Source organism: Staurois parvus, unplaced genomic scaffold (assembly GCF_062004578.1).
Source record: "Staurois parvus isolate SC_StPar_1 unplaced genomic scaffold, SC_StPar_1.0 ptg000019l, whole genome shotgun sequence".
In the NCBI taxonomy this organism is placed as follows: Eukaryota; Metazoa; Chordata; class Amphibia; order Anura; family Ranidae; genus Staurois; species Staurois parvus.
The window spans coordinates 20,752,161-20,771,561 of NW_028317815.1; the positions used below are offsets into that span (position 1 = coordinate 20,752,161).

The 19,401-nt window shown below is 43.4% G+C and overlaps 1 protein-coding gene across 2 annotated transcripts in view; it reads left to right on the forward strand.

The window, feature by feature from the left end:
* The window catches only part of CCDC146 (coiled-coil domain containing 146), a 142,371-nt gene that overhangs the window by 4,849 nt on the left and 118,121 nt on the right, over positions 1-19,401 (forward strand). The window contains exon 2 of one of the 2 annotated variants that reach the window (XM_089685670.1): positions 11,568-11,746. In XM_089685670.1, the coding sequence (XP_089541796.1) occupies positions 11,576-11,746 (171 nt within the window). In that variant the 5' untranslated portion in view covers positions 11,568-11,575. The remainder of the gene's footprint in view (positions 1-11,567; positions 11,747-19,401) is intronic. The other variant, XM_089685676.1, reaches the window with a different exon arrangement.

Sequence of the window (19,401 nt, forward strand, 5' to 3'; positions counted from 1 at the left end):
CTACAAAGACCTCCATGCACATCCCTGTGTGCACATCTGGGTGGGTCTAATGCATGAATCAGGATGCAAACAGACCTGTCTGACATCATTGAGATGGTAGTGGTGTGGGTAATTTTTGTGGGTTTTATACAATGTGCTTAGAGGTTAAGACTGGGGCATTTGCAATGGCAATGAGAAGAGATGCATGAACCTAACCAGGTCTTGGAGCTATGGCATTCGCAAGAAGTCTTACCTTAGCAATCCCCTGGGTTTACTTTTGACCATTTGCTTTTCTAGGTGACTGGTGGGCCTGGAGGGTGGAGAGGCACAGACTTCTCATCTTTCCTAATCTTCTGCCTGATTTTTCTTCTTTTCTTTTCCTTATACATACACTATATTGCCAAACGTATTGGGACGTCTGCCTTTACACGCACATGAACTTTAAAGGCATCCCAGTCTTAGTCCATAGGGTTCACTATTGAGTTGTCCCACCCTTTGCAGCTATAACAGCTTCAACTCTTCTGGGAAGGATGTCCACAAGGTTTAGGAGTGTGTCTATGGGAATGTTGGATCATTCTTCCAGAAGTGCATTCTTGAGGTCAGGCACTGATGTCGGACGAGAAGGCCTGGATCGCAGTCTCTGCTCTAATTCATCCCAAAGGTGTTCTATCAGGTTGAGGTCAGGACTCTGTGCAGGCCAGTCAAGTTCCTCCACCCCAAACTTGCTCATTCGTGTCTTTATGGACCTTGCTTTGTACACTGGTGTGCAGTCATGTTGGAACAGGAAGGGGCCATCCCCAAACTGTTCCCACAAAGTTGGGACCATAAAATTGTCCAAAATGTTTTGGTATGTGGACGCCTTAAGAGTTCCCTTCACTGGAACTAAGGAGCCAAGCCCAACCCCTGAAAAACAACTCCACACCATAATCCCCCCTCCATCAAACTTTACACTTGGCACAATGCAGTCAGGAAGTACCGTTCTCCTGGCAACCACCAAACCCAGACATGTCCATTGGATTGCTAGACAGAGAAGCTTGATTTGTCACTCCAGAGAACACGTCTTCACTGCTCTAGAGTCCAGTTGTGGTGTGCTTTACACCACTGTATCCGACTCTTTGCATTGCACTTGGTCATGTAAGGCTTGGATGCAGCTGTTCGGCCATGGAAACCCATTCCATGAAGCTCTCTATGTACTGTTGTGCTAATCTGAAGGCCACATGAAGTTTAGGGGTCTTTAGCTATTGACTTTGCAGACATTTACCAATTTCTGCGCACTGTGCTAACTGTGAAAAATGTGCTAACCCCGTTCTATCATTTTACATGGCCTACCACTTCGTGGCTGAGTTGCTGTTGTTCCCAGTTACTTCCACTTTGTTATATTATCACTAACAGATGACTGTGGAATATTTAGTAGCAAGGAAATTTCACGGATGGACTTATTGCACAGATGGCAACCTATCACGGTACCACGCTTGAATTCACTGAGCTCCTGAAAGCGACCCATTCTTTCACAAATGTTTGTAGAAGCAGTCAGCATGCCTAGGTGCTTGATTTTATACATCTGTGGCCATGGAGGTGATTGGAATACCTGAAATAAATGATTTGGAGGGGTGTCCCAATACTTTTGGCAATATAGTGTATATTCCATTTGGGTTTGTTGCATAGACAAAATGCCAGCTGTTTGACCTTTGTTGTTAGATAGGTGTCTCAGATCATATTTGGAAGGTGTCTATAGCATTAACTCTATTTGTGATAATTACATTCTACTTTGCCATTGATCGTTGTATGACAATATTTCATAAGCTCCACCAGCTGTTGATGCCAGCTTCCTGTATGACAGCTTACTGTATTTTTGCACCTTGATTATGGAGTTTCCTTTCTGAATTGGCTTTCGCTGAGCTATGTCAACAGCCCTCTCATTACCTTTTTTGTACCACTGTAGTCTGTATTATTAACAAAAATGCTTAATAAAAATTAAAAAAAAATATTTACAAAAAAAAGGAAAGATGTGAGAAAAGCAGCCCTGATGAGGACCTTTCATGTGTGCTTTTTAGGATCTAGTCAATTTAGGCTTCAGTCAGACAGGTTGTAAAAATGGGTGGTTCAGCTGCACTTTTACTGCCCTCCACCTTCCACTGAAAGCCTAATACAGCAGCTGAAAGGGATAGTACCCATGTTGCGGCCACAAAGCAAATTTAATTTGATGTGAGAGGTTGAGTTGAGAGGTGGCACTACCTGTTGACGTCAGGAGTGTGCGGCAACCATAAGCCAAATGGCTCACAGTTGATGTGCATAAGTTCTATGAAAAGTTTCCATTTGGAAGTGGAATTATCGCCTCCTGTACACCTGGAAATGCTGTTCTACCACCCTAAAAAAAAAAAACTATCCACCAACCATGGATAGCTTTTCAAACACTGGGCCATGTGAACCTCACCTTAGGCAGTTGTAGCTATTAAATGGGAAAGGAGGTGCTAGCAGGTTGCATGACTACTGACCACTATTATCATCATTCTGAACCACAGTGTACTTCTTGGATAACCTGTACCTATTATATTTCTTTAAAGTTATTGGTTTAAAGTGATTGTAAACCTTGGTCTTGCACAGAGCAGCCCCATTTCTCCTCTTCTTGGGTCCCCCACAGGCACTCCCAGCTCATCTTAGCTGAGTACCCCCAAATCAATCTACTTGCTATGGGAGCACTTGTGCTGGCTTACTCCCGAGCTCTGCTCTGTCTATTGACACACTGAGCATGGCTTGGCCCCGCCTTACACTCCCTCCTCACTGGCTGTGTTCAACAACATCAGGATCCAATGTCTACTGCTGCTGTCTCTGAGTCAGTGAGGAGGAAGAGAGTGCACAACACTGCATTGAGATCAGGCATAGGTAAGTGTAGATAGAGGGGGGGGGGGGTGAGCATTGAAGGCTTTTTTTTACCCTTTTTACCCTAATGCATTAAGGTAACAAAACATTCATCCTTTTCAACCATTTCAAATCATTGCCTACTGCTAGAATATTTAATGTAAACCTCTTTGCCCAGGAGAAGGTTGCTGTCAAAAAGAAAAAAAAGCTGAAATCACATGTAAATTTCAACTTTTCCTGTTACTTGCCCAGCCTAGTGATTAGAGTTGATCAACAAATTTGGAAGGTGCTAAATTTGGAACAGATTTAATAAATTATGATTTCTTAGCTGAATCTGAATTTCAGTGGGGTTTTTTTGTCAGTTTGGTTTCCCAGAACTTCTGGAAGCCATGTAACCTTCACAAGACTAATCTGAGACATTGAAAAATGTTCTATCCCCTCTAGTATGAATTGGAGCCTTTTCACAACATTACTCACTCCTCGCTTTGGCTGAGAAGGTGAAGGAAGTGTAGGGAGAGGTTGTTACAATCTGTCAGGCCCAAATTCTCAGAAATATTTTTCTATCCCTGGTACAGTTTTTGGAGTGAGTAATTCACGCTACTTGTGCAATTATGCCTACTGCTCTAATTACCTTGACACCCAATGGCTACGCCACCCCCCATGTCCAAACACTGAACAATATCTTATTATCCCCAGTGCAATGTTTGGAATGAGGACTTGTTCTGCTTGTGTACCTACGCTGTTGTTACCTTGCCACTTCAAGGGTCCTGCCACCTTGCTCTTAGCAATATCATGCTATCCCTGGTACACTTTGTGAAATCAGTGGTTTACATTGCTTGTGCACCTGTGCCTATTAGGCTCCATGTACACAGGACGTTTGGAAAACACTTCTGAACGATGGAAACTGACTGCTGGAAAACGTAGGTTAAAAAACATCTGTTTAGCCGCGATTGCATACCACGTTTATGCATGTTTATGAGCGTTTTTTAACGATAACCTCCGGTGACCTTCCAAAATGCCCAGAATGCACTGAAAAACAGTAAAAAATTAACTTTCAGACAATTTGAGAGAAATAGAGAGAGCAGAAGCAGAGAGAATGCAGTATTTGTTGAGACTAGCTGTCTTTTTTTATTTTTTGTGGTGTTTGGATGTGTTCCAGCTCATTTCTGTGCAGAAATTATTGCAGCAGCGTCTAACATATTTTCTTTCATGCAAAACCTCAAAGTATGGTGTGCTAGGTCCATTTGAGTACAGGGAAAATGCTTTGCATGCATTTTTCATGGTGAAAATAGGCTCTGGACAGCATCTGGAAATGGAAGAGTTAAAAAAATTTTCCAAACGCTTATAAACGCAGTTAGCCACATTTACAAACGTTTACAAGCGTTTGGTGTTTGAAACGCTGATAAAATCTACTCCTGAACACAAGTTTGGTGCATTCAAAAACGATTGTAAATGAAATGGACACATAGGAAAACATTAGGTAGAGTTCAGGGGCTGCTGAAAAAAATGCAGAAAAGCTCCTAAACGTGAGTGTACATGGAGCCTTACTTACTAGGTTCTTGCCATCTGTCAGGCTCAAACTCTTTGTATCCTTGGCTTACACTACTTTTTGAGCTTACACTGTTTCTGGCACTGTTCCTGCTGCTGTTTGAGCATCCCAAAGATTTCCCTCCCCCCCAAACCTAAGGGAATACATTCTTTTTACAGAAAGGTTAACTAGTTTGGACGTCCAGGGCTGCTAAGAGCTGGTGCTGTTTTTTCTTATCGTATTTCACTGAGACTGCATTTCAATTTTTTCTTTTTTTTTTTTTACCCCAGACAGGGCTACCAGGAGCTTCCTAAACCATTCTGCACAATTTTACATAATTCACTGCCATTTAATACACTCCTTGGTTTAAATTCTCATTGACATGAGTGGGACTCCTGTTTCTGAAATTTAGAGGCTAAAACTTTTTTCAAGTATTCGGTAAAACCAACTACTGTGATGGATGAACTTACTGATCAACAGAGAGACTTGGATGGGTGGGACAGGGACAAGCTCAACCTTTTTTAACAAATGCCTAGTTATAACTTTCTAAAAGGGTGGGCTCATTGACGGTAACCTTTCCTTGTGTTGCATACCAACTTGTATAAGAGTATCTAAATACAATGATTTACTATTTGCATTTTAGCTGAATAAGTGCATTGTGTTTTTGCAAATCACATTAAAAACATTAAAGAGCCAATGCACTTACACTTTAGCAGAATAAGCAGCAGATGTAAATGTCACTATGGGGTTTATTTACTAAAGCTGGAGAGTCCAAAATCAGACTCCCTTCTGCATAGAAACCAATCAGCTTCCAGGTTTCATTGCCAAAGCTTCATTGAACAAGCTGAGGTTAGAAGCTGATTGGTTTCTATGCAGAAGGAAGTCTGATTTTGGACTCTCCAGCTTTAGTAAATAAACCCCTATGTGTCATTGTAGTACGGCTCTGTACCGAACATGGGGCGCCTCTGTGGTCACTGTACTGCAGATCTGTGCCAAGACACTAGGTGCCGCTATAGTATAATAAGCAGTAGTTGTAGGTATTCTTGGGGATAGATGACACTGATTAGTTGAAGACTAAACCCAGAGACAGCTGGACTATTCTGACAGTGATTATACAAATTAACCTTTGCATCATAGAGGCTTGAGTCCCAAGATATCCAAATGAAAAACTCAGTGTCTGTTTGTATCAAATATACTCTAAAGCAGCCATTCTCAATAAGAGTTCAGTGGAATTCTAGGGTTCCTCCAGAGGTTCTAGGGGTGTTTTGAGCTGTGGCTGACTAACCTTCCTTCTCGTGCATAGTTCCAGGACAAACAAAACTTGGTGGCATGACACCAAAGATCTTTTTAAGTGTCTGTAGGAGTGGCATTTTTCCCATTGACCATATATGGAGGTGCTTCACCACTGACCAATAATTTATCTTTTTTATTTTTGGTAATCATTTTGTGACTGTAATTGGAAGGTATTTTTTTTTTTAATTTAGAGTCTTTAAGGGCCAGTTTACACTACATGTGTTTCATTTGCTTTTTTCTGCATTCAAAACGCACAGAAAGTAGGTTATATGGTTGTCAATAACATAGTTCACATCAGTGCTTGTAGTTCCAGTGTGTTCTGGTTGCAGAAAAAAAGTAGAACATGCTGCATTTTTTCTGTACAGAACTGTACTGGAACGTGTCAAAAACCTATCAAAAACGCCCCGGAATGCGTCAAAAACGTGCAAAAACATGTATGTGGAAACGCATCCATAACACACCTGGACTGCGTTTCTGTAGTGTGAACCAGCCCTGAGTATTTACAATGATTCATCGGAAGTGTCAAATACTCCAGCTATGCCCTATTCTTTAATCTTTTAATTTATATTATATTTGTAACTTACTGATATTGATAACATTCTTTGAGTTCTATTTCTTAGCAAGGGTTGCTTGAGACCTAAAAATGATTTCAGTGGTTCAAGGGCTTAGATTGTAAGCTCCAAGGAGCAGGGCCCTCCTAAACCTCTGGTATTGAACTATACCGTTGCTGTATTGTCTCCCTTTATATTATAAAGCACTGAGCAAACTGTTGGCGCTATATAAATCCTGTATAATAATAATATTAATAATAATAAGGGTTCCTCTGGGGTAAAAATTTGAGAAAAGCTGTTCTTAAAAGAGAAGTATGTGATTTATTTATATTTTTTTAAATTACTGATATACTTTCCTAGGTGGATGCTGCATCTGTCCCCTGCCGGCTGTGAGAGTGAGAACTGAGCGATTAGATACCGCTGATCGCTCCGTTCTCCCTGCTGCTCTGAGCAGAGAGTGGTGCCTGTTGATTGCTGCTGTCTATTCTGCCCCCCCTCCCCTCCAGTGCTCACTGGAGCACTGGGCTGTGAAGGAGGCAAGAGTGGCTGGCTCAGGCTCTCGGTGGATTGCTGAGAGGCTGATCAAGGTGCTGCTCCAGGCTCCTTAGTGGATCCCAAGCATATGATCATAATCCTTCCCCAGCCTAAACTGGCTGAGTGATGTCAGCCATCAGCTTACTTTAGCCTGCTGCTGGCTGAAATCGGATCAAAGGAGTGCAGAACGAACTGCACTCCTGTGATCCACAGGAGAAGTACAGCCAAAAGAGCTATGGCTGTACTTCTCCTTTAAGAATAATAGCTTTCATTCGAAGTAAAAATAAATAAATAAATAAATGCTGGGACAAATAGATATAAAGCGATCTGTCTCATTCCCTACGCAATCAAAAATAAAATATGAATGTCTTAAAAGCATATATGGCTCTGACAAGTATTATTTCTGCTTTGAACACTTTCAGTGCTTGTGATTTAGTATTTTATTTTAACATATTTCACCATAAGTTGTATAGCTTATGCTGCATTCTTATGCACAGGCTAAATATGTGAAAGGTCTCCTCGGAGTTTCATAAAGGAACTTTGCCAGAAGCCAGTATATTTTGTAAATTCATACATGCTTGTTGCCACAGCAACCATTCTGAGTTGAACTTTCATTTCCCGAGCCAAAAAAAGCAGAATATCAACAATGACCCTCAAAGAAGAACTTCAGGCAAATAAAGCTGCTTTTATATATAGGCTAACATTTATGTGTAGAGGTTAAGGGTATACCCCAAGTCAAAAACCAAGCTAAAAAGAAGAGAGCACTTAGAATTTTTTTTTTTAAATCCACGCTTCTATGCATAAAACAGTATTAAACAGAAAATAAATGGTATCTGAGTTGTAATGGCATAACCACAACATTTAAAAAATATATCAACTTGATCTTATCCGCAATCCTCCCTACAAATGACTACTATCCTAAACTGAATTTTATAGTGGTTGAAAATCTTGTTTCTTTATTTATAATCAAGGCTAATAAAATAAACTGTAAAGAATGTTTTTTCTCATTTAATTAGGCGTGTGTAAATGATTTCATAGTGATAGTATGTAATTTTCTATCCAGCCAGCAGGTGGAACATTAGTCTATGTTTAACATGTGAAGCTATGCTAAAATGAACTCTTTGTTTACCCTGTTTACAGAACTCTATGAGATTGATTTACTAAAGGGGAAGAGGTTATTTACTTAACTTAGTAAATCAGGTAAAGCTGTGTTTTTAGGACTAAATACCCAATTATGTGCAAGGGAAGAAAAAAGGTTTTGCTTACACATGATTGGAAGATTGATGTGAACACATCATCACTTAATTCACTAAATTAGCATTTACTTTCAAAAACTAATGGTCTCTGTTCCTTTAGTCATTTGACACATCTGAGGCATTACAACAGTTACTCATCTAATATCACATGGCTTAGTACAATGTTTCAATCAAACAAATAGGGGCTTATATGCTAAAGCTGGAGAGTGCAAAATCAATAGAAACCAATCAGCTTTCAACCTCAGCTTGTTCAATTAAGCTTTGGCAAATAAAACTGGAAGCTGATTGGTTTCTATGCAGAAGTGAGCCTAATGTTGCACTCTCCAGCTTTAGTACATAAACCCCATAGTGTCTTAAAGTACACTTTGTTTGCAGTGCTGTCACTTTAGTTCACTCCCAGTGTTCTGAGAATCCCTTGTCATGCATTTTGGTGGCAGCTGCAACATTGAAAAGAGCAGCAAGGATGCAATGGAGAGACAACTATTACTGGGTGGAGGGGCCTTTACACCGACACTGTTACTTTGCCCTGAATGAGGGCTATGCAGAAAAATGGCTGTAGTTGTCACCTAATTAAAAAAAACAAAAAAAATTGTTTTTTGTTCCATAATATTTATTGAGAAAAATTACAGGTAATACAGTACAAAAAACATCCGGTGCATAAAGCAGCATATGACAAAGGATCTGCAGTACAGTATCAATATGTATTAACAATCAGAGGTTACAAAGTGTCAACCAAAAATTGGATTAAAGGGGCGTGAGCCCAACAGTGGAAAACAACAAGAACAGAATCTCAACGGAATGAATGAGAGCACTCAGGATATAAAAATGGCTTGTGGTCAGTATGTGGTGCATGGGGGGTATAATCCTGGGATGGTCAATAAATGGGTGTAAAGGGGAGAGCTGACAAAGGGGGTGGGGAAAAAGAGGGGACAGGGGATTCAGGGAAGGAGAAGGCTTAGTGGGGAAAGGTGGAGGTAAAAAATATAAATAAATATGAGCTGGAGAAGAAAAAAAAAAAGGAGAGTAAGAAGAAAGAGGGTGAAGATGGGGAAGGGGGAGAAAGGGCCCCTAGAGAGTACCTGTAATCTTGTCACCCAACCAAGTGAGGCAGAGTAATACAGTACATGGGGTATGGACACAAGACAGCTCAGTCAAAAGAAACAATGTTGCTTGTACAAGTCTGAATCCTAAACAAGAACCACCTCATCCAGGTGGTAGTACAGTTGCAAGAAAAAGTATGTGAACCCCTTGGGATTACGTGGAGTTTTGCATGAATTGGGCATAAAATGTGCTCTGAACGTCATCTAAGTCACAACAATAGAAGAACACAGTCTGCTGAACATAATACTACACAAACATTAGATGTTGCCATGGTTTAATTGCACATAACATGTAAACATTCACAGTGCAGGGAGGAAAAAGTATGTGAACCTTTGGACTTAATAACTGGTTGACCCTCCTTTGGCAGCAATAACCTCAACCAAACGTTTCCTGTAGTTACAGATCAGACCTGCACAACGATCTGGAGTCATTTTGGACCACTCCTCTTTGCAAAACTGTTTCAGTGTAGCAATATTCTTGGGATGTTTGGTGTGAATCGCTCTCTTAAGGTCATGCCACAGCATTTCAATCGGGTTGAGGTCAGAACTCTGACTGGGCCACTCCAGAAGGCGTATTCTGTGCTGTTGCAGCCATTGTTTTGTTGAATTACTTGTATGCTTTGGGTCATTGTCCTGTTGCATCACCCATCCTCTGCGGAGCTTCAGTTGGCGGACAGATGGTCGTACGTTTTCCTGCAAAATGTCTTGATAAACTCTGGAATTCATTTTCCCATCAATGACAACAATCCTTCCAGGCCATGAGGCAGCAAAGCAGCCCCAAACCATGATGCTCCCTCCGCCATGTTTTACAGTGGGGATGAGGTTTTGATGTTGGTGTGCTGTGCCTTTTCTTCTCCACACATAGTGTTGTGTGTTCTTCCCAAACAACTCAATCTTGGTTTCATCTGTCCACAGTATATTTTGCCAGTAGTGCTGTGGAACATCCAGGTGCTCTTTTGCAAACTTCAAACGTGCTGCAATATTCTTTTTGGACAGCAATGGCTTCCTCTGTGGTGTCCTCCCATGTACTCCATTCTTGTTTAATGTTTTCCTTATTGTAGATGTGTCAACAAAAATGTTAGCATGTGCCAGAGATTTCTGTAGGTCTTTAGCTGACACTCTGAGATTCTTCTTTACCTCATGCAGCATTCTGCGCTGTGCTCTTGCAGTCATTTTTACAGAACGACCACGCCTAGGGAGAGTAGCAACAGTGCTAAACTTTCTCCATTTGTAGACAGTCTGTCTTACCGTGGACACATGAACATCAAGGCTTTTGGAGATACTTTTGTAACCCTTTCCAGCTTCATGCAAGTCAACAATTCTTGATCGTAGGTCTTCTGAGAGCTCTTTTCTGCGAGGCATGGTTCACATCAGACAGTGCTTCTTGAAACCAGTAAACCCAAAACAGGTGTGTGTTTTTTAAGGGCAGGACAGCTGTCAGCAACACATCCAATATCATCACACTGATTGGAGTCAAGGTTGGCTCACTCCTGGCTCCAATTAGCTCTGGGAGAAGTCATTAAGCTAGGGCCTCACATACTTTTTCCTCCCTGCACTGTGAATGTTTACATGTTATGTGCAATTAAACCATGGCAACATCTAATGTTTGTGTAGTATTATGTTCGGCAGACTGTGTTCTTCAATTGTTGTGACTTAGATGATGTTCAGAGCACATTTTATGCCCAATTCATGCAAAACTCCATGTAATCCCAAGGGGTTCACATACTTTTTCTTGCAACTGTAAATGAGGATATAGTTTCTTTGCTGGTATGTACCAGTTCCTCCATCTCCCTCACCTGCTCAATGCGATGGAACCAGTCAGATAGATCCAGGGCCTTAGTTGATCTCCAGAGCCTAGGGATAAGCATCTTGGCTGTATTCAGCATATGAATGGTCAAGAATCATTGTATTTAGCTGGGGACATGTCTGTATGGTGTAGCAGAAAAGTAGCGGGTTCGAAGGGCAGGTCACGGTTCGTTATCTGTTGGAAGTGTGGAATGTACATCAGTGCAGAAGGGGTGTATCTGAGGGCACCACCAAATGTGTAAGAGCATCCCTTTGTCAGATTGGCATTGCCAGCAAATGCCTGGTACATCAGGGCAAATGGTGTGGGAATGCATTGGGATATGGTGCCATTGGCTATGGAGTTTGTAGTTCGTTTCCTGAATGTTTATTTTGATGGAACCTTTGAGCAGATTAGTGTTTATACAGGTCCAGTCTTCATCAGTATGGTCAGCCTCCAAGTCCCTATTCCATGCTTTCTGTGCAGTGTCACCATCCAAAAAACAATTTATTGTTGTAAAAACTCATGTCCCTGGCTGCTTGAAATTATATTTTAACTTCTGGATTTGACTTTCTGAGTCTGGAATTGTAAAGTCATTTGCCTGCCCTATTTATTACAGCAGAAAAAAAGTTTGTTGAAACTTGGCCAATTTATTCATGATAACATATTCTGAAATTGCATTAGCAGAGTCTATGAAGATGAGCAGTACCAGTGAAGAGAGGTCAGAAGAAAGTGACTCTTCTGCAGAAGAGGAGGAGGAAGATCTGCATGCGAAGCCTTTGTATGCTTTAGCTCCTATAGGCACTCAGGAGAAGAGCCCAAAAGATGTGTCTGCAAGTCCAGCCTTTCAGTGTTTGGATGAGGTAAGGAAGGAATTTTAAAGACATTTAATAGTTTAAAAGAAAAATTTAAATACACTAAAGGACATGCAAAAAAAGTACAGCCACATCGCTGAGCACAGAAAGCCATCATTGTTGTCCACATAATTTATTTTATTAAGCTACTATGTCACAAAATAATTAATTTAACCCATTGATATTTAAGATTGCAATGTAGTGCTTATGATAAGATTATATTAATGTAAAAAATGTACACAAGATAAATTTAGATATGGGATTATCTATAGAATAATTACACTTCTAGAGGTAGTATTTAGCCTATCCGTCTCACAGGTTCATCAGAAGGAACATGTTCATCCAGAAGTCAAAGTGTATGTCCAGCCAGACCTTTTTCTTCAGTTCTGGGGAGAATGATTGGAAGGCATGTCAGGTTTTTACTGCTAGCCAAAGCTCCATTAGAGATATTTACTCTCACTTCCTGTACTTCTGATGTTTTACTAGACAGCAACTAATGACCTGAAGAGGTAAGTGAGATATGAAGGGAAAGTCTAGAACCCCTGTCAGATTTTTAGTTCTGTCTCTGTCCCTATTGCAGGTTTCCTTTGCGTTCTGTCTAGTGAAACCATTGCCATCAAGGCGGGAATTGGGGAATCCCACATAACAGTAAACACTCAAAAGAAGTTCTAATCCTTCCATATTCTGTCCAAAACTAGAAAAAAGTTTCTTGACATAGTGGAAATACTTTACTTTTTAAATTGAACTCTTGAGTTGCCCAGGAACCCTTGTCATAATGTGCAAGAATTCCCAGCATATTTGTACTTTATGGCACATTTACCTTGCAAAGTGCTTTTCCCCAACAATGCAATGTCTGCCCCCCTTGTCACTGGAGCTTCCACCTCCTCCTGGTCTATATTTGGGTTCAGAAGAAGAGAGAAAATAACACCTCAAGGGTGTCTCCCAAGTCTTGGGCTATAGCAGTGTTTCTCAACTCCAGTCCTCATGGACCCCCAACAGGTCATGTTTTCAGGATTTCCATTATTTTGCACGGGTGATTTGATCAGTTTCGCTGCCTTAGTAATTACCACAGCTGTTTCATCTGAGGGAAATCCTGAAAACATGACCTGTTGGGGGTCCATGAGGACTGGGGTTGAGAAACACTGGGCTATAGTGACTTCTGAGCAGGACAACAAAGCAGAAAAATGCAGAAGATAGAAAGCCATGATTGTCAGTTGGCCAAAGATCTGCAGGTATAATAAAGTGTGGGGAGGATGGCTTGAGTCTCCTCTCTGTAACAGCATGATCAATCTTTATACTGTTTTTTTGTACCCTGTTTATTATGCATACATGAATACAATGTTTTTGTAATCTGCCCAGCACACCATCTGTGAATTTGTGCTGCCCATTTTATTTCTAAGACTATGAAGGATATGTGGAATATGTACTTCGGGTATCTTGATGTATTACAGGTGGGGTCGGTTTACATCCTTTCCTTCTCCTGCGGTGTGGGGTGTGCCATACAGGCCACAGGTGTATTTTGATAAGCATCTTCCCTTTTTTATTTTTTTCCTTTCTTTTTTTTGGCTGTAATTTAACTGTGTGTCCATGTTGGACTAACTCACTGTTATGTGCTGTACTGTTTATTGTAAAACCAATAAAAATACATTAAAAAAAAAAAAAAAGATCTGCAGGTATGTGAAACACACCTCTTTTGATAAGGAGGGCAGAAGAATGACGGCCCTGTGCACATTGTGTAAAAGTAGTTTTTCAAGAACTTGCAATACTGTTTCCACCACTTGATGGCATTGTTAGCTTGAGCTACTCCAATCTTTTTATCATGTTCAGTGGAGCCCCAGAGCTATGTGAACAAATGTTTAAATATTTTTCATATTTTGGGAAGCAGACATTAATATTTGATCCAATAAAATTAAATAAACACAGGCTTATGAATCTGTTTCAAGTTATCGCAGGCAGTTATCCTGTTTTCCAACTATGACTACATGCTTGCTATCTGACACTGCATTGAATTGATTACTGCTTTATGTTGTAAAGTTTTCTTTGGGAATATATAGGAGGATGATCAAGGAGCATATCTAGTTTACTCGGCAGCATTTTTATTTTAATAAAATAGCCATATACCGCAGGAAATTACCTGCATGGAAGTTGTGTATTATACTTTCTCTGCTTTTTATTTACATCTGATAGTCATGTTCCCATTCATTGGTCAGATAGGATGAAATATGCTTCAAGGGACACATCATCACATATGTATTGCTTTCAAACCTCATTTATGTTCTCCTCTTCCTGATCTGGGCAGTCGGTATTGTCACGGATCGCAAGATCGCCGCCACCAACATGCGACAATCTCACGACCGCGACGTCCAATATGTCACAATTGCGGCGTTAGACCCCAGACCTTCTCACCAAACTCGTGACCGAAGGACTGGCCGATCTAAAACCGCGATGTGACGTGCGTAACAATGCCACACCCAGCTGCACCCTGCACAACGATTTTCTAGCTAATGGACAACCGATCGATGTGCCGTCAGCCTGAGTGATTGTTACTGGGTCGGATTAATTACGCAACTAACCCTTTCACACTGCCACCACCTCCTTTTTATCAGAGAAAGAGGAAACTCGGGGTTCAGCTAATACACTATAATGATTTAAATAATTGTCTGTATAAAATGGTCCGCAGGCCGGTTATAAAGAGGTTAAAACAAACAGTAGCATTCTCTTAAAAGGCAGGGATTCATAAATTGCAGTTGAGAGCTTATAGAAACAGTTCAACACTTTCAGAAGGAAAGATTTATTACTAAAAGGGTCAAACAGGTGCAATAAAAATATTTACAGAAAAGATGTAACTAAGATATATATATATATATATATATATATATATATTGTGGGAACTCGCTTCAAAGTGGTAGAGCTTTTCATTTAAAGCACACAGCAACTCACTTCTTTAAGGGCCTTTTTGCCCAATTTTATTTACAGAAAATGTTCCACAAACATAAAGCTTCCCACGCAGGGGTATCCACCATCAAACAAAACAACGATTCAGCCTCCTGGCTTACACTCTGCTTGATGTCTGTCTCCTGCAGACTTCTTCAAGAATTATGGCTCTCGCACACAGCTGGCCACTAGCACACAGCTAGTCTCTAGCAGCCCCTTGCTGCTTTTGGCTTCCACCTCTCCTAGGTGAAGCCCACCTGACTCCTGTCTTCCAGGTGGAGCCCTCCTGACTCCTGTCTGCCGGGGTGAAGCCCAGAACCCTGGTCCTGACTCTATGAAAAGGCCTGCACACACCTGTGCAATCAGTCTCCTGGCCATTCCCAAAACCTGGTCCCAGGATTGGAGATTTCATCCCTCCCAAATCGCTTCGAAATCTCCAGGCTCCAGCTCCCAAAATGGACCTTACAAACAAAGGAGGAATGTGAAAAGCCACTTTCCTCCGTATCAAACACTTACCCTGGAGCCCCTCAACCTGCCTTGTTGAGAATCCTGGGTGACAGATTGCCACACTGTCACAATATATATACATAGAAAACAGCACAGCTGTCAGGGCAGGGCTGTGGAACAGACAGGTAGGCCTAGTGGCAGGGTAACGCACTGGCTGACGACAACCACCACCAACAGACCGAAGTCCCTCAGGGCGCGGAGTCTAAGTCCCAGGCTGCCCTTCACCAGGTCCCCTGATGGTGGGGATGGACTTGACACAGCCAGGAACCAGGTCACGGCCCTCGAGACACCCCGGCTGCGGTAATGGCCGCAGCCAATGGCGTGTAGCTGGTGAGAATGACAATAGCGTAGTCAGGCAAGCCGGGTCGACAACATGGTACAGAACAGTAGACAGAGAATAACAGGTCACAGGCCGGGTTCAGCAACGGAAGGTCAGATCGAAGGAAAACACAGAGAATGGTCTTAGTCACAAGCCGAGTCAAATGCCAGAAGAGTCACGAGCGTATACACAGAGCTGTAGCAAGACCAAGACACAAGACACAAGTGCAAAGAGCATGTGCGGATCACAGGCTTATATGTACTCAGCCACACCCCTCTGGGGGATGGACCTCAGAGACCTGAAGGCATAAAAGATTCCCACCATGCTCAGCAGAGATCCAAGATGGATGCCAGCACATGGAGTAACATAACCTCTGGGAAAAGGTAGGACCTTGACAACAGCAAAGAGATAACAGGGAGAAGTTAAAGGGTTAAGTTACTTGCCATTTAAGCCTTGAATGGAAGCAGATCACGTTTCAGAGCGAAAGGTCTCCCCAGGTGGTATATTGATGTTAAGAATGGGAGAAGACTTTAACTTAACTTACTTAGGCCTGCTAGCCTGTTTTTAAAATGTCCCAGCACGGGGGTGGCTCTGAGTAACTGACCAATACTCTGTTTAGGGAGGGATCGTCGGGCAGAACCCTAAATTAGAACCAACATCTTTCATAATCCATATTCTGGTCTATAACTTCTCAGCTACACGAGCGATAGTCTACACGCGGGTATATTATTACACAGACAAGTCTGAGGAATATTTAGATATGAATTATGAAATTATGTATTGCACGGTTCAGGAGTTCTATGTTTCGGCTTCCCTGATCGCCCGAGATAAATGAGTGACCCATCAAACAGTCCGTCTGCTTATTGGCCATCTGACGAGGTGCCCAGTTTTTGTGTAAGTCTTCCATATTCCAAGATATGAGACATAGGGGAAAAATTGATTTGAGAAGTGTTCATCTAATTCTGTCACCTATGCTGCGCTAGGTTTATCAGGTCAGCATTTCTTTCAACTTCTGGGAAGGCTCCTTATCTGTTTTATGATGTATGAAACTACACAGGTTCTCCAGGGCAGTGCGGCACCACGTGGCTCCCTGCTGGGATCTGGCCTGTGACACTTTTAACACACACACATCTGTCACTGTGCCTCTCAGGAAGGGAGGGGTAGGAGAGAAATGGATACCCTTAGCAAGATGGAGTCTAAAACCAAAATGGTTGAACCACGTCCATCTCGGATTTGCGCGTTTGTGACAGGTATGTGTTAGATTTGCCCATAACTTTGAATATTTAAGTGATACTAAATTCTTGTTTTTCAATTTAATTGTTTATGCAATTTTGTAGGCTTAGTTCCAAAAGTTACCAACTTTTGCTATCAGCCTTCTTCTAATCCCCAAATTCCTTTTTTTTATCTGCTCTGTTTCAGCTATGTGCATACTTCATAGGATGTGGCTATGTACTGTGAAGGAAATGTTGTTAACTTCTCACCAAGCTGCTTGCAAATAGTTTGGTAGCCCAGTCCAGCCCTGTGTAGGTCTACAATCTTGTCCCTGACATCCTTGGACAGCTCTTTGGTCTTTGCCATGGTGGAGAGTTTGGAATCTGATTGTTTGATTGCTCCTGTGGACAGGTGTCTTTTATACAGGTAACAATGAGATTAGCAGCACTCCCTTTAAGAGATTGCTTCTAATCTCGGCTTCTTACCTGTATGAAAGACACCTGGTTGCCAGACATCCTGCTGAATGATAAGGGATCAAATACTGCGGACATAGTACAGGAGATGACCAGAGACTGCGGACATAGTACAGGAGATGACCAGAGACTGCGGACGTACTACAAGAGATGACCAGAGACTGCGGACACAGTACAAGAGATGACCAGAGACTGCGGACAGTACAGGAGATGACCAGAGACTGCGGACTTAGTACAGGAGATGACCAGAGACTGTGGACATAATACAGGAGATGACCAGAGACTGCGGACGTACTACAGGAGATGACCAGAGACTGCGGACACAGCACAGGAGATGACCAGAGACTGCGGACACACCACAGGAGATGACCAGAGACTGCGGACAGTACAGGAGATGACCAAGAGACTGCGGACAGTACAGGGAATGACCAGAGACTGCGGACAGTACAGGGAATGACCAGTGACTGCGGACAGTACAGGGGATGACCAAGAGACTGCGGACAGTGCAGGGGATGACCAGAGACTGCAGACAGTACAGGGGATGACCAGAGACTGCGGACACGGTGCAGGAAATGACCAGAGGCTGTGGACAGTACAGGGGATGACCAGAGACTGCAGACAGTACAGGGGATGACCAGAGACTGCGGACACGGTACAGGAAATGACCAGAGACTGCAGACAGTACAGTGGATGACCAGAGACTGCAGACAGTACAGGGGATGACCAGAGACTGCAGACAGTACAGGGGATGACCAGAGACTGCAGACAGTACAGGGGATGACCAGAGACTGCAGACAGTACAGGGGATCACCAGAGACTGCGGACACGATGCAGGAAATGACCAGAGACTGCGGACAGTACAGGGGATGATCAGAGACTGCAGACAGTGCAGGGGATGACCAGAGGCTGCAGATAGTAAAGGAGATGACCAGAGACTGCAGACAGTACAGGGGATGACTAAGAGAATGCAAACCTTTGGGGAGGGAGGGGGAGCGGGTACCTGAATTTGACAGGTACCCGCTCCTACTTCCGTGGAGTTGTCCCGTGTTGGCATCTTTAGTGTGGGCTCTCGGCTGTGACAGCCAGGTGCCCACTGCGCATGCGCGAGAAGCGCTGTGCTTTGTGATTGGTCTGGTGTCTTCTGGGACCTGTCATGTGTCCCAGAAGACGCCGTACTATTCACAAAGCGCAGCGCTTCTCGCGTATGTGCACTGGGCACCCGGCTGTCACAGCCGAGAGCCCACACTAAAGATGCCAATACGGGAAGCCTTCTCAGCACTGGACCGAGGAACAGGTAAGGTTCTGCTGCAGAGAAGAGACAAGCGGCCGGCCCGGTATTCTGACATGGCGGCAGCGGTGGGAATACCGGACCGGCCACTCAATATTTGCTCCATAAGACACACTGATATTTTCCCCCCTTTTCTTGGGGGAAAAAAGTGCGTGTTATGATCCGCCGGTGGTGCCTCAGGCTGCCAACTGGCGGACCTACTCAGAGCGTGGGGTCTAAGCCCGGGCTGTGCTTTCACCAGGGCCCCTGATGGTGGGGATGGACTTAAAACAGTCCCGGGCCAGGTCACGACCTCCGAGCAGGCCCCCCAGCGGCCGAGGAGACCTTTGGGGACAGGTACCGGGAGAGCCAGATGTGAAGTGGCTAACGGCCCTAGCAGGGTAACAACTGATCGTGAGCCCGTGAGGCAAGCGGGGTACAGGATCGGTAGGCCAAGAGTAGTCGGGTCACACGCAGGGTCAGCAGGGGGTATCAATCCGTAGAATGGTCAGGGCAATCCGGGTCAAATGCAGGAGCAGGCAGAATAGTCAGGGTCAATCCAGGTCAAAACGCAGGGGCAGGCAGAATAGTCAGGGTCAATCCGGGTCAATCACAGGGGCAGGCAGCGTAGTCAGGGTCAATCAGGGTCTCAGGCAGGTACAGGAACTTCAGGATCACAGGAAGACCTTGCAGCAACTTGTGACAGTGCAGGGCATCTTTAAATAGTGCGCCCTGCACTGTCATTGGCCGGCTAGGACGCGCCCCCGGCTGTCATTGGACGCCTGAGGCGCGCCCGCGGCTCCTACTGCGCATGCGCGGCGTCCTGTCAGCCGCGGCTCGCCGGGCCCTGGTGCCTGTGTCCCGGCGCGATCTGCCGCCACCGCGCATGCGCGAGGGACGGAGCCGCGATCGCGGCTCCATGGGCCGTGATCCCTGACATTGCCCCCCCCCA